The following is a 15,136-nucleotide window of genomic DNA, read 5'->3' as shown; positions in this document are numbered from 1 at the left end:
AAAATATTGCTAAAGACGTTAAAACACTTTTTGAGCGAACATCTGAGTTTCCTTTTTGTTTAGACTTAAGCGAGATTATAATTATTTTGCTATTTGAGAACATGTTGAATATATAAAGGTGTTTTAAGTATGAAAACACGATTTGATGTGAACTTTCCAAAACATGGTAAATTGGGAACTGACTTCCATGGTGGAAACTGACTTTCTACAAACCTCTCTTAAATTAATTAGTCGATGCAAAAGTGTTTTATACACATGTTGGCTTACTCACTGGCCTTTCGGCTAAAACTTAACCTTGATTATAATGCTTTTAATGTCAAAAAATGCAAAATGGTCGAAAATCAGGTGAACCGCAATACATCTTTAACATTCTCAACACTTTCTTTAAATCTTTTGTGCTGTTGAAAGACATGTCACATATGTTCATGTTCCTGACATAGTTACCTTAATATAAGCAGATGTTTTATATAAAAACTATAATCTTTAAAGTCAGGAACTTCTAATTTTGTTAACGATCGGATAAATATGGGATAGTATATGTAACAACAGCTGCAGTTATTTCCGTATTTCTATTTCCTCTATCGATAAGGAAATGAGCGATGATGCCGTTTATAAACGCGTCTAGGAGAAGTAATGGCTATATATCTAAGATCCAAATATATACAAAAAATCAGTTGACAGATCCGTGAACTATGCTTCTGCAATTATTGCATGTAAGCAATGTGCAATAATTTTGAAAGTTTCCCTAGTTGTCCACCTATATAGTAGCTTATCGTAAGAATGGATTGCTCACGTTTGCCTCATTTCAGTGTAGCACAGCGCATTAAAAATTTAAAATAATAAGTGACAATACACACCAAGACGATTGCCATTTGACAAATGCTGAATTAATAGACAAAAATGGCAGACAATGGAATTATAGAGTTAATTTTACGATTTAGGGTTATGCCCCACCGGGTGGTTATGTAATCTGACGACAACAGCTTGTTTAATCCTAGAATATGATGATTAGCTGTAGACGTTTCAATATACCTCAGTCAGTTTTTTTAGAAATACTTTGTGTGCATCTGATAATGTTTACACGTTTTTATGTCGTTCGTTGCTTCATGTCAAAACACTCAATAGTCCAAATATGCCATCTTTGGGTAGTTGAGAGTCTTTGAAAAACACAGGTAGCCTATATTCGATGATGTGTAATGATGTGATGATAATCAGCAAGAAAACCATTTTACCTATAAATAGTAATTACTGCTGCAAGATCAGATAGGGTGTAAAGATAACTAACTTAAGTTAAATAGAATTTTTAGAAAAAAATGAACTGCAGATACAGCATTTATCAGATACAATTATCTAATTATCGGGTTCATTTGCAATGTAATTTATGGATAATCTTTGTTCAAGCCCGGGGGAAACTTTCTTTGTAATATAATTAGACTAATGCAGGCTACAAATGTTGATAGACGCTTAACATCCGAGGCCACATTAAGCCTATCATTTTCAGCTTGTTCTTGCATTTAGTATAAGTTAGAGCTAGTTTTCTTCATAAACCTCGGTTGGCTGGACAATGGTTTATTGCTTTCCAATTATCGAGTGTTGATACGGAAAACATATCAAATATTTGTAGCAATGCGTTGTAGCAGAAAGATTATTTTTCGGACGTACTCAGACCGTCCTATCATTTCAGATGATCACGATTAAAAAGAAGAAAGTGCTTTAACTCCTAGATTCCCCTACACTCCAGTGAACTTTCACAAACTATTTTTATCATTGTGAGCGCTTGCAGCTTTGCAAAGCAGCGAGAAATCAGCAAACGCGATTTCTTCTTTCATATTTAATTGCCCATTAACAGCCTTTTGCAAGTTTATTTCAATAAAATCGAGTGCACATTTTCGACAAGGATCGTTTACTGAAATGAGATTTCTATTGTTATCAAAATTAAACTAAAAGCTAGAAGTTTTGTTTTTTGTAAATGCAACCAACTGCGTCGTTGTCATCTGTTTAAATATCCTAACTCACAGCAGCGTGCCGTCGTTTCTTAAGTTTAGCTTGTTTTAAAAATAGTGCATGGGTATGGAAAAATGCGCCATTAACTTATAATTTTATAGGTCTAAAACAAACTCCCGACAGTCCAACAAAGACTTTAAAGTTACATTAATGTAATCCGACTTATGCATAATTAAATTAGCTATGCATCAGGCTTACATTTGGAGGCCATGGTCACGGAGTCTATAATTACTCGCTTACGTAACAGGCAATTTTAGGGAAATGGAACAACTTGTAATTCTATTAATCAACAAGGATTTAATCTTTTTTTAAAGTTCTGAACTTAAATTCAAAGAACAACTTGCGTGTTACCTTAACCTATAACTTAACCCAATTGCGCTGTCTATGTTTAGCCTAAGCGTGAAAGACATGAGCTATCTGCCACAAAACGGAGAAAAAATGCGGTCTCTCAAAGAACTTGACCTGTATATTGAAATTTTGCTCTAGATGTTTAATTGGTCTTAAATTTAACTCAAAACTTTCAATGAGGTATATTCGTTGTTAATGTCAACATTTCACGCATATACTTTGATATTTTTGCTCGTCCACATAACTAAACGTTTTAAGTCACAGTGTCCAGTTCATTTGATTAAAGTTGAAATCATCGCTGATCTCGTTTATTAGACAACTTGCACTTCTAATGGGGGATTAAATTAATTTGTAATTTTCAACAAATTGATCGAAACAGACTCTCTAAAAGACACGTGCATGAATTATATTCATCGTTTACGTGGTTTGCAGTTTATTTTTGGCCGGTCCCATAGGAATTACATGGGATAAAATAGCGAAGGTTAAAAATGGCACAACAGTTGCGTCGAAGAATTTATAAGTTTACTTGAAGGCATAAAATAACAGACAAACAACCACAGAAGATGGTGCTAACAGCCTTTAGAAGCTGTGTTAGCTGTTAGCATAAAACGGTTACTTCTTGTAGCTTTCCCACCTTTTGAGAATTTAAGGTTTTTTTATGGTGAGATTTTTACTTTCTTTACTTTACTTAATACATGACTCTATATATCACGTCACCAACAACTAAATAAAAACATATACAAAGTGGAGTGCTTACATCTGAAAGCTCACTACATTCTGATCAACATGAGTTGGGTGTGGTTAATTCTATAAATACCCAATAACAGGTAACTGTTTGAAGAAGATTTGTAAAAATCCCAAAAGTTTTTTGTTTCTTCCGAATATTTTCTGCCAAAACTAATGACATTGGATTAAAATTTTATCGTGTTATGTAAGTTTTTCGTAACAGAAATTACGTTAACATATTTAATCTTTAAATTACTTTTTAGAGTGTCTAAACATATTAATCTCTATAAAGACAAATCGAGTACAAGACAAGTATCAAGTATAGAATGATTGTCACGTGTATAAAATTGGAATTGATTTTAAGGTCAATTGTTACCGAGAAACAACATGAAGAGCACAATAAGAACTTTCCAGGATCTTCTTGTTTATCTGTTTGTTTTCGTCGTCAGCAAAATGAACGTGGCGCTGCATTTTCTCGAAAACATCACGTAAGACAAGATCTACATAATACTAACATATGTTTAGTCACATCCTGTTTCGTTTGTTACCAGCATTTACGCCGTATCGCCCGGTTATATACACTTGAAGCATTACCGACGGGATACGAGTTGCCATGCTGTCATCCGAAACATATTTACACTCATTTATACGCGGTTCCTCACGCAAAAGCGCTTTTGAGTGGCACTTCCATCTCCATTTCCTCGCTTGTAAATACAAGCTTCGACATAACATCCTCGTCCCTGTCGATATTTAGCGAAGGTTAGGTAAGGTAAGGTTAGTCTTTACTTTTTGTTACATTTTTCGTTTCGCAGCCATTTCTAGGAGGTATTTGAAAACAGGTAGGCCGGCAACGCCTGTCTTACGTCAGGCAAGGTTTCGTGCTGAGTCAGTGCGTTGACGTCAGAAAATTCTTTCGACAAAATATATTTCGGTCCTAGCCTGCTGAAATCTAGCCACGACATTATATGTTTTTTAAATTCAAATAAGAATGTCTTGTATATCGTGCTTGGTTTAATTGTATCAAAGGGAATCTTTGTTATTGGTTATGAGCTTTTATGCAACTTTGATAAGCCCAAAACTTTTTTCTATATTACTCCCGAAATGTGATCATTTTAGTGATCTTTTTCTGTTAAGATGCCATTTTAATTAACTGTAATGTGACTAAAATTCCATGTCCATTAAATGGCATCAAACAATAAAGAATCTGCTTCTAGATAAATGATGTAAAAATACAAGAATAATTTCGTGGATCCCAAATAACATGTCAACTAAACACAAGGGTTTCTCTGGGACGCCGAGCGCGTATATGAGACTGGAAATTCTTTTGTGCAGTTTAGTTTTTATTTGGTCAAGAAATGCCACAAACTCTGGGCAATAAATCACAAAGCGAGCAAATAAAAGAGCCCAGGGGTATTGGATTTCTGATCAATAGACCTGCATCAGGGGAGGTCCCGGACAAAGCGGCACTGGTTGTTATTATTTTTCCGCACCAGCTCTGCGCGTAATGCCGGGAACATGAAGAAGTTTGGTAGTACATAGCAAGAAAAAAAGCAGCCCAAAGTTATAGTTCTTTGTGATCTGACTGACTCACGATGGCTACGTCGAAGACCGCAGCCGAATTCTTAGCCAAAAAAGCATATACGGCCGGTTTCTTCCATGCATTCTTTTTGGCTTGATTGGAGGCAGCTTTTCGTAGATTTGTCTGTCATGGTAATAAATGACGTATATGTAGTTCATAGAGAAATTTTATTAAGGTTGAGGCCATTTTAAAGAAATTTTACAGAAATATTTCGAATTTGTCGTTTTAGCGAGGACCTATAGCAGTTTAGAACATGTGATTATTATCCAGAAAAGAACTAAGTTGAGGCGGTATGCATATATTTGCGATGCTGGCAAAAATTCCTCATGGCCTAATATTATCTACAGCTCGAAACTTCGCACATAATTTACAGGTTTCCTTTGTGTGTCAAACGTGAGTTATATTTACTGTTCCCACGAAACACCATTCGCTTGGCTAACCGCTACTTGTGAGCCGTATTGTCAAACAAAATCTGTTTTCTTGTTTCCCAGCAGCATGGCGTAAAAGAACCGCCCAAATTTATCGCTGAGAAAAGTTCCAAAAAAAAAAACAGCAAAAACAGCCACGTGGCCAGAAATAACTGCGTCAAGATAAACTAGTGTCCAAACTGCTAGATACATTTTTGCTACATGCTTCTCATCAGTTTATTAGGTGAAAACAAAAATTTCCTAACCTTAAAGTTTTGGTAAGGTTTTCTCTTTTTTGTAGATTGTTGAAATATTTGTCAGGTAAATTAATTTTAAGAAAAAAGCTTTCCATGGCTGTGGTTTGTATGTGGTATAGCAACATACTTGTACAAGTTCTTGAAAACACGTACAACTTTTTATATAGTTTGCTATGAAACCTAATAGGCTATAGTCAGGGTTGCCATCAGTCTCAACTCAAAAATAAGGACGACTACAAAATGAAAGACGAATACCACCTTAAACAGTGTACAACAGGAGAAAGCAACCAATGTTCCTAAAAAAAAACAAAAAAAAACAAGACACTATCTGCATGTTCATAATTTTGGTATCTCTTTGGTACAAAATGGTATCGTAAAGGTGACAAAATGCCCAAAATACGAACCTCTGCCCTAAAAATAAGACGAAAATAAGGACGCAAGTGAAAATAAGGACATTTCTTAGAAAAAAGGACAAAAATATTTTCTAAGACACGGACCTTCAAAATAAGGACAAATCTTAGAAATAAGGACGGTATGGCAACCCTGGCTATAGTCCTTTTAAAAGCCCATTTTAATATAATCCTAAAAGTTATTTGTCAAGTTGATGTCCGAGAAACTTGGCGGTTAATGATGGTGTAATTTAACTTCCAAAAGGTTAAAATATTTTTCAAAGAATCACTATCATGTTGGTACATGCTGTGATCAAGTAGCTCTGTCACGTGTCTGTTAATTAAGCACATTATACTCAAGGAGAAGAATTGTTTTGACACGTCTCAACCTCGTACAGGCCTTCTTGCTAGCTAATTAATTCTGTTGGTTATATTGAAAAACACGTTATTTGAGAAGTAAATTTTCGTTATACCGTTACTAATTCTACTGGCGCGAACCAGATTTTATTATCATGCCACAGAATTAATTCTATTTCTGTTCTGCAAATAAGATGGTAGTTTTCTGCTTAAGGGAAATCCCCGCAATGAATTATCTCAAAATCAACCGTTTTGGGAAAACCTGGAAGTCTTGTCGGCAGAAAGCCAGAAACGATATATTTACCTTTGGCCTAGGGCAAGTTTTTCATAGAGTTTTTCAGCTGACATGGCATGTGCATGGAACAAATATACCATTATCGAACGTGTTAAAAACTTACGGAACTGCGTGTAAAAGTCTTAGTCTAGTCAGGACGAAATTAAGAGGATCTTGGAAATTTTATGCGCACTTTTTGCAGTTACAATAAAATAACTTACAGAAAAAGTGCGCAGTTAGACATTTGCACTGGAATTTGCAAGTTTAACTGTGACTCAGCTTAGTTTGCTTAAGATTACGCAATGTGTACATTACCCTCGCTCAAGCTGATATATTTTACCTCCGACGATCATAACATGCTGCGGTTTAGAATACGATGAAAAGAAGGCAAGGTGAAGATATTAAAACAGTGCGACGAATTCGTTTCAAAGGTCATTCCTCGTTAGAATAAGGCAACGAAAGACTTGCTCAGGGTATCCAGGCAGCTCCGGTTTGGTGATTATTTCGATAATTATTAACCTTATGGTCGATTGACAATATTACACCAACCACTTAAGTTTCTGATGGACGACTGGCTGACAACGGAATGTTGTTTTTTGCTGGGCGTGTAAAAGTTGTAAATAACAGCGCGTTCAAAAGACAGTTTGATTGCTTTATTTAGACAAATTTATAAGTGTTTGCGCTTCAAGCCATTTAACCGTTCCTATTTTGCCAGGTGAACAAAACACGACCCCAATTGTTCACATTTGCACAAATGCCAGGCTTGTGAATCGATTGAAGTTTAATACTTTTTCAATTTGAGCATGTTTTAATTTATCTAGATTTCCCACAGCCATTGAAAACAAAGGGCCATTTTTACGCAGGTTAATTGTGCTGTTGATTCGACCAGGGTTGACTCATAAATAATAATTAATTATTAACCAGAAGCACTTTTAATTGGCGATTATCTCACTAGTCGATCACATTGGCAATTGCCCTATCATTTCAAAGCTATTCAGACTAAACAATTAATACATGCGATAAAATCGACTAGCCTGCTTTCTGTTGAGATTTATCCTGTATAATTAACAGTATGAAAAATTTGTTATTGAATGAACCGATGTGATAGTTTGAGAATATTTAAGTTGGAACGTTTACACTAAAAATTGCTTTTCATAAAGTTGAGATTTTGAAAAAGAAATGTGGATATCAACTTTAACATTTTCAAGAGGCTCTCTATGTTAGTTCTTTGCCTTTCCAAACACTGGAAAGCCAAGGTATGTTTTAAACCTTGGCTTAAATGGTTTGTTTCTGTGCAGTGTTATGAAGTATATGAGTGCAAGCAGTAAACTCGCACTTTTACGTTTACCGCTGCTTGATAGTAGCGATCCTAAGTCCTTAATTTTCCAGCTTATATTCATGTCGCTCACGGAAGTAATAATGCAACAAAGTCGTTGTCACCTTCACGAAATGAGAACCACGGTTTAGTTACTAAAATTCTATTGCCTGCTGAAAGTATAGAAATTAACTCAGACGTACTGGCTAAAAGTAGTGTCAGGAAAAACAGTTACAAAAGTGGACCAATAAGAGGTTGTTGAAAGAAATTTCCGCCTTGACGCAGGCCAAGTTTGCATTGTACTATGTACCAAATCAGGTGGACCGTCACCAAGCAGTCCGGCTTAAAAGCCTGAATGCCTGACTTAAAATGTTGTCTACTCTGAAGTGTGTTTGTTTTAAACGTGTTTGTGATGTTTTTGCTTCAGTTATACAGGAATAGCGTAAACTGTTGTGTATAATTATATAACTCCGATTTTGATTTCGCTGCAATAGGCCCCGGTTACAGACATTTGTCAACTGGTGTAGAAAAAAAACAATTGCCTTTTCGGGAAGTATGCGATAGTATTTCATATACCGCACAACCATTGGAAGCGGTGTAGTAAGAAGTATAACTTTGCTTGTGGCGTCCAGACATACTCCCTGGAATGCGTATTTCAACCTCTTATCGTACTCTCCTGGAAGCGCATATCTTAATTTGAATGAGCTGATTTCAAGAAATGTAACAACTGTAGCTTTTTCCAGGTTGTGTAAGAATATGTCAATTAAATTGGCCAATTTAAAAATTCTGATGTTTAAGCATTTACAGTTACAGGATATTTTGAGTGGAACCCTACAGAATATTTGCATGTTGGGCTAACGCCGTACTTGTTGGTAAAGTCTTTAAGTGTTTTTAATGCACAATACTTCCGGACCAATCTTAGTTTTGAATTTGTCTATGAGCGGTTTTATTAAGAAAACTTTGCGGCTGCTAAATTCAATGGACTGTAAACGCGTGGCCATGAGGCCAGAAAGGTTGTCTCTGTAAAAAGAAATAACCGCAAGTATCCGTGGCACTGTTTTTACTTATGCCACAAAAGAAGATAATAGGTAACTGAAGATAAAAAATCCCTCAATTACAATTACGTTTTAGGTCAGTCTGCTTTGGTCAAATGAAATCTGACGCTACTTGTGTCATTCAGCGCTGCAAGAATGGGATGAACTGACTCTTTGTAAACAGCAAGCATGTAAGCAAGGATCGAAATGTGTAACCTTAACTCAATTGTACAGCTCAGCTTCGGTATCTTCGAAGTGTGATCAGAGAATACAATATTCAACGTTAATTTTAAACAATACTGCTGACTTATTATAGAGAGTTTTGAATGGCGAAGGTTTTTTGAGATGCTGTTAATTTCAGTTTAGCGTTAATCATAAGTAACTTATTAGCTTTGCTCGATATAACTTGAACCAGTTGTTACGTATAATTTCACGCGGCTGTTAATTGCTTGGTTTGCGGCTAATGTTGTGATGTTTGCACGCATTAGCTACAATCCCGAATCATCCGATAATAATACGGGACTTTCGTATAAGTCGTTCCAAAATATTTTGGTTGAAAACCTCAACGATTTTCAGTTTTCAAAACAATTTTCGATTTATTACATTTCAACCCCAGCGGGCATTCCAACGTTGAAGTTTCTTTTCAGTTACGCGGGTTTAAAGAATGCTTTTGATGTTTTGCGCTTGCCGAGCTATCAGCGTGTATAATTTCGTCACACAACGCACGTATGGCAGATCTGCATTGAAACAGCTGCATCTGTCGTACATTACGCGTGTGCGTGAGAACGTAACGCAAGCGTAACTGAATCCGATCAAACGCAAAGGTCAAAGGTCTTTTCGGGTTTCAACTCGCAACTATTCTTGCGATACTCAGTATTTTTTTTTTTGATTAGCGATAACGAGAGGATAATATTTGTTTAAAAGCAAGTGGCACAATTGAAAAACGTTATGTTATGCGTTAATTATTATGCGCTTTAAATTTACGCACGCTGGCCAAGCATTTTCTTGTTAACTCTAGACAGACGTTAAAGATAAGGTTCATGGTCGAGGTCGATCTGTCAATCTTACTTATTCCGACTTCCTGCACACGTCAGAGACATCGTTGATGGTTAAATATCTGGAGTCCTCTTCTCATTACGAATCTAAAGTCATGAGCATGACCATGATTTTATAGTTGTTGATATACCTATCCAGGGTTAGCGTTAATTTATGATAGTGTCTGGAATAAAAATAGAATATTTAGAGTTATATAATGTCAAATTTTGCACTGTAATTTTTACAATCGTTTAGTTTAATTGCGGCAAAGGTTTCTGAAGTTGTTGTGGCAGTTTAAATGATTTGCAAATTGCTAAGCTCGACTTGCTTTATTTCACAAAAAATTAGCGTTGCTGTAAACCGTCAGATTGGCAGTAAACATCTATTGCCTGAGGACCAAACGGATGCAGAATAAAGTTCTGTAACGCCGCATCGAAACGTGGTAAACGCTGGTAGGCGATTTCAAGTTTTAGGAAAAAAACTTTGATTTTTGCGTTTGAAACAAGCTTTACAAATGCACGAGCACGTGCGAGCTCAGAGTGTGTTCAGAATCAGGCAACGGCGACGTACCTCGAGTGAATTTTGGGAAATAAAGTATTTGGCAAACATTTTTCAAGAACATTTCGATGTGTTGCCTTGACCTTGTTTATTGGCAAAGCGTTTTTCGATTTCAACTATGTGTTAAATCTTTGCTTTTCAAATTTTTCTCTCCGCCGTATTAATATGTTTTTAAATTTTTTGTATACAAATGTAGCCGTACGCCGGCACTCGTTCTCGTAATAGACATTTGCGTAGCCATACGGTATGGACTGCTGCAGTTTTTGTGCCATTAATAAACACAGGAAAAGAGAACCCGTACACAGGAAGTAGGCCTTCACATAGAAAATAGAGGCCGCGGCTCCAAATGTGTGTGCTTCGAGAGATGACAACCACGACGGTGAAATCGCATGTAGAGAGTTGTTGTAGATTAGCCTAATAGTTGAAGAGCAGTAAAATTTGGATTGCAAAGTACCAAACGTTTAAAAGTATTAAAGTGAGGCCTAGAAAGGACGTTTTAACATCGACCAAACACATTGAAGCTGCTAGTGGTTTGCGCGCTATTTTATATGCTTTTTCAGACATCAAAAACAACAATATGTACTGCGGTTACAGAGGAAGATAGAGTGCTCTTTTAAGTGAGCCTATAGACCTTGTTCCAAGTTCAGAACCATGATGTTAAGTAATGTGCTGTAAAAGAATATCGCTTGGTTTCGAAACTCTTGGTGGTTGGCTTGTATTTGACGACCAGTATAGTTTATAGCGAGAATGTAGGCCAACGCTTGCAGAAGTATTTAGCTTATTGAATTTAAACATCAATCATTTTAATTCTCTTATTCATAGCTTCTTAATGAAAATTTTTTTATTTGGTATGGAAGTTGCAACACCAAAGCAAACTAAATCCAAAAACTAGGAGGTTTAGCGACTTAATTGAGTAAACTCTTTGTATGACTATACCAACCGCAATGGGGTGTGCGCCGTTGGTTTTCCCCCACGTACAATGTTTCCGATATGTATTCAGTTGCGTAATGAATTACACCAACATTGTTTGGTTTTTGTTAATTAACACCGTCTTTTGTTATACGCCCACTGTTTAAACTGAATCCAATGAATTTAGCCAAGTTCTTAAAGTTTAATGGAATATGAAAGTAAACTTCAAAGTGATGATGTTTGTGAGCATTCTGATGGAATATCTGAACTGAAATACATCGACAGTGAAGATTGCGAAAGAAACACTGATTGTCACCCGATTGCTGACCCAAACAACAACGAAGAAGGTCAGTTAAAGAGGAAGGAGACCAATAAAGATCGATTGCATCATTCAGGATATGGTGCTCGTCATCACCACGCGATCAAAATGAATGAAGGTATATCCTCAAATGATCTTCCGTCACACTCTCGGAGCGACACACTAACATTTGAAAATGAACACGAAAACTCGTACTCCGGCTCCGAATCGGACTCAGACTCTAGTAACGATGAGTCACTTAACGATTCATCGTTCGAAGCGCAAGGAAGTCACAATCTCAACTCCAATAATAACAAAAAGAAGAAATCCCGCATCCTGGAGGCCAAGAACGGAGCAAAGCATCGCGCAGTTAACTTTCGTCTGACAAATGATCGTTCCTTCGCGAAAAAACATGAAGACGGATCAAGGAGTCGACAAATGTCCAGGCTGAGAAGTGTGCAGCTTTCATCTATAAGAGCTTTGTCGTCATCGAATGAGAAAAAAGGGACAAACTCTTGGATGGATCCGCATCCAAAGATGGAATACGGAAAGCGACTCATTGAACGCGATGGAAACTCGAATGTTTCTTCGAGTGTGAGTTAATCTCGTATAAGTTACATTAAGTTATTTTTAATGGTCATTAGAATACTCTGTATATACGCTGAAATACTTAGAGCTTAAGTTGCGTACATGCATTGTTATCTTCAATATATTTCAATGGTAATATTAACAATAATAACTTTGTTTATACCAATTTTAACAAAAATTCACTTTTTTCAGGAAATAAGCCGCTGCGATCTGTTTAGTCGCTATTTCAGCGACATCTTTACCACAATGCTCGATTCCAGCTGGTCGTGGGTTTTATTCATCACAATTTTTGTTTACGTTGGACATTGGATCATTTTCGGCGTCATCTATTGGCTGTTTGCAATAGCTAATGATGACTATTATAAAATCTTGGGATACGCTGAGGAGCATTACGAGGAACACGCCACAAACTCGACAGTTGAGGCATCTCATTCCTCCAATGACGATCCGTGCGTTTTCAATGTTCATGATGGTTGGTCAGCTTTTCTCTTTTCGCTGGAGTCCGAAACGACGATTGGTAAGTTCTTTGTTATTCGTTAAAAGGCTGATCCAAAATAGTTTGACCAATTTTTGCAAAACTGTTATTTTTGAATGTTTGAGTCAATGCTTGGGTAAATATCGCACTAATTATGCTCTCGACATTGTTTAGGCTACGGTTATCGCACAATTTCTACTGCGTGTCCCCACGCAGTCGTTTGCTTGACGTTACAGTGCATCATATCGGCCATTTTCGACACCTGGGTAATTGGTATGTGTTATGGAAAGTTAGCAAGACCAGATGCAAGGACAAGGACTACCCTGTTTTCCAAAAAAGCTGTTATCTGCAAGAGGGATGGCAAAAGGTATGTCTCTAAATCTTATTACATTCATTGTTTTTTGAAGCTTTAAACCGTTGCTACTGAAAATTTTTATGTCACTTTGCTGAATTTGAAAATTGAAGTATAAACGTTATGGTGTATTTAAATATAGATATATATAAATGCTTTTCATTTTTAGGTATTTATTGATTCGATTCGCCAACTTGAGAAAAAGTCTTTTGCTAAATGTTTCCGTCCGTGCGAGACTCATAACAATAAGAGGTAGGTCAAGACGTCAAATTTTATCAGACGTTTTCTATAACCAACACCAAATTGCTCCATAAACTTACCGCAGATGTTAAACATTTTTACTTACCGGTATCTTTTATAGTCGTCATAAAAACTAGTAATCAGACTTTCGTAACTTCCTTTCCTTATTGGCTTCTGAAACGGGAACTTCGTTTATGGGGAAGTCACTTTTGTTGCATTTTACACAAATAAAACAATATTCTTCTTTTCTGTTTGCAGCTGCTCACAATAGGGAGAAAAACGTGGGCTATCAGGGTATGTTGGAACAACGACAAATCGCGTTTGAAAATTCTTCTTCCGCCCTTCTGACTGCTCCAATTGAATACAAACATGTCATTGACAATGACAGTCCTTTGTACAGTAAGTCATATATTTGGGGAAAAGTGTTATACTTTACGTTATAATTGGCCTTTACGTGAGCTATTTTAGGTATAAACAGCTTTTCAGTGTGGGCTAAATACTAGTTTCCTGTTAATTTGTCTTATATTAAAAATATTAAAGGAAGTAAAATACAGAAAAAGTTTAACTATTCCAGTTTCAAATAATTTCACATCCTTCAGATATCAAGCCTTGCATGTACAATAACGCTGATAGGAAAAACTACTTCGAAATCGTTTTTATTGTAACCGGAACATTGGAGTCAACTGGACTCACAATGCAGTCTCAAACATCTTACCTCAGTTCTGAGATTATGTGCGGTCACAGGTAGAAATTTCCGCTGTTCTATCTATATTGTCGTTTTTACTTTATTCTTGTATGCAATTTGGCTTATTTAAATTTTAAAGGTTTTCATTATTCAGCTCAGCACCACACTTGCAATAAATGTTTTCTTTAAGGAGATTATTTATCCCCAAAATTCCTTTAGGTTTGTTCCGATTATAACGAAATGTCCCGAAAAGAAAAAGTACGTGGTCGACTTCAGCAAATTTCACGACGTCGTCAAGGAATCTGCACCATTACGCAAAGTGGGGAAGTACCAACCTCGCTGGCATTCTCGAAGCGACTCGACTGTGCCACTAGTGGAGGAATCTCGAAATGAAACTGAAGATGACGTTTTTTCGACAAGTGATGAAGTATTCGCCGACGACAACTGCCTAGCTCAATCAGCGCAACCGTTGCCACTTTCCGAGGAAAACGCTATCTAAATTGTATTACTTTATAATGTAAATAGCGCATTACCCGTTAAATATAGGCCATTATTTGTACAATGAACTTAACAGTCTTTGTTAACGTGATATTTTCTGTAATTTCATTTGATAAAAGTGTTATTCTTATACCTTTGTATATCATAATTATCCTTTATGTTGACATGAGCGCCTTCCTTTTATTTATTCCTAAACAGAAAATTTTAGGCATTGATGCAGCAACAAAGTTAGTTGTTACGCAAACTCATATAAATACTGTAAAACGCGAGGTCTTTCGCTTCCCCCTTTCTCTCTATCTTTGTTTCTACCTTGATTATCTTTGCTAATTTGTTTTTAGTTTTTACTTCAGCGCACGACCTTAATTGGTATCAACATAGAACAAAGTTTCTTAGTCCAATATTATGTCTGCGAACTAGACCGTGTTTTGAGCTTATAGCAGTCTTGTTGCAGTGGCCAATTCGTCACCCTTTTATCGCCATTAAGCACCAGTTTACAGTGTTGCCTATTAATCATAGAATGTAAATCAAAATTCGGCTCATTTTTAATGACTAATTATGATTTTATTATCGAGTGTAGTTGTAGCGATGCGAATCTGCCTGTTGTGTAAATGTTAACTGTGCTGCCTGAAGCCTGATAAAACAAAAGCTTCAAACGTAATTTGTTTAATTTTTTGCTTTTCTTCTATTGCTGTACTCGAAGTTTGCTTGAGTTCATTTGAGGTTCCTAATTTTGTTATATTCACTGCACTATGCAAATCATTGATCTGTCATTAAAATTATTTTTAAAACACTTTTATACGTGCGGTTA

General features: G+C 36.3%; 1 protein-coding gene across 1 annotated transcript; it reads left to right on the top strand.

Moving 5' to 3' along the window:
• Positions 1–9,921: 9,921 nt before the first annotated feature.
• On the top strand, positions 9,922–15,118 carry LOC143446462 (ATP-sensitive inward rectifier potassium channel 10-like). The gene is made up of 7 exons (XM_076946098.1): positions 9,922–12,084; positions 12,271–12,595; positions 12,728–12,920; positions 13,075–13,157; positions 13,404–13,544; positions 13,745–13,889; positions 14,050–15,118. Exons 1-7 carry the CDS (start codon positions 11,398–11,400, stop codon positions 14,327–14,329), a joined length of 1,854 nt encoding a protein of 617 aa, XP_076802213.1. The 5' UTR covers positions 9,922–11,397; the 3' UTR covers positions 14,330–15,118.
• Positions 15,119–15,136: the final 18 nt, after the last annotated feature.

The sequence above is a fragment of the Clavelina lepadiformis genome, chromosome 2, assembly GCF_947623445.1.
Source record: "Clavelina lepadiformis chromosome 2, kaClaLepa1.1, whole genome shotgun sequence".
In the NCBI taxonomy this organism is placed as follows: domain Eukaryota; kingdom Metazoa; phylum Chordata; class Ascidiacea; order Aplousobranchia; family Clavelinidae; genus Clavelina; species Clavelina lepadiformis.
Note: the sequence above shows the minus strand (reverse complement) of the source record. Positions and strands in the feature narration are given on the sequence as shown.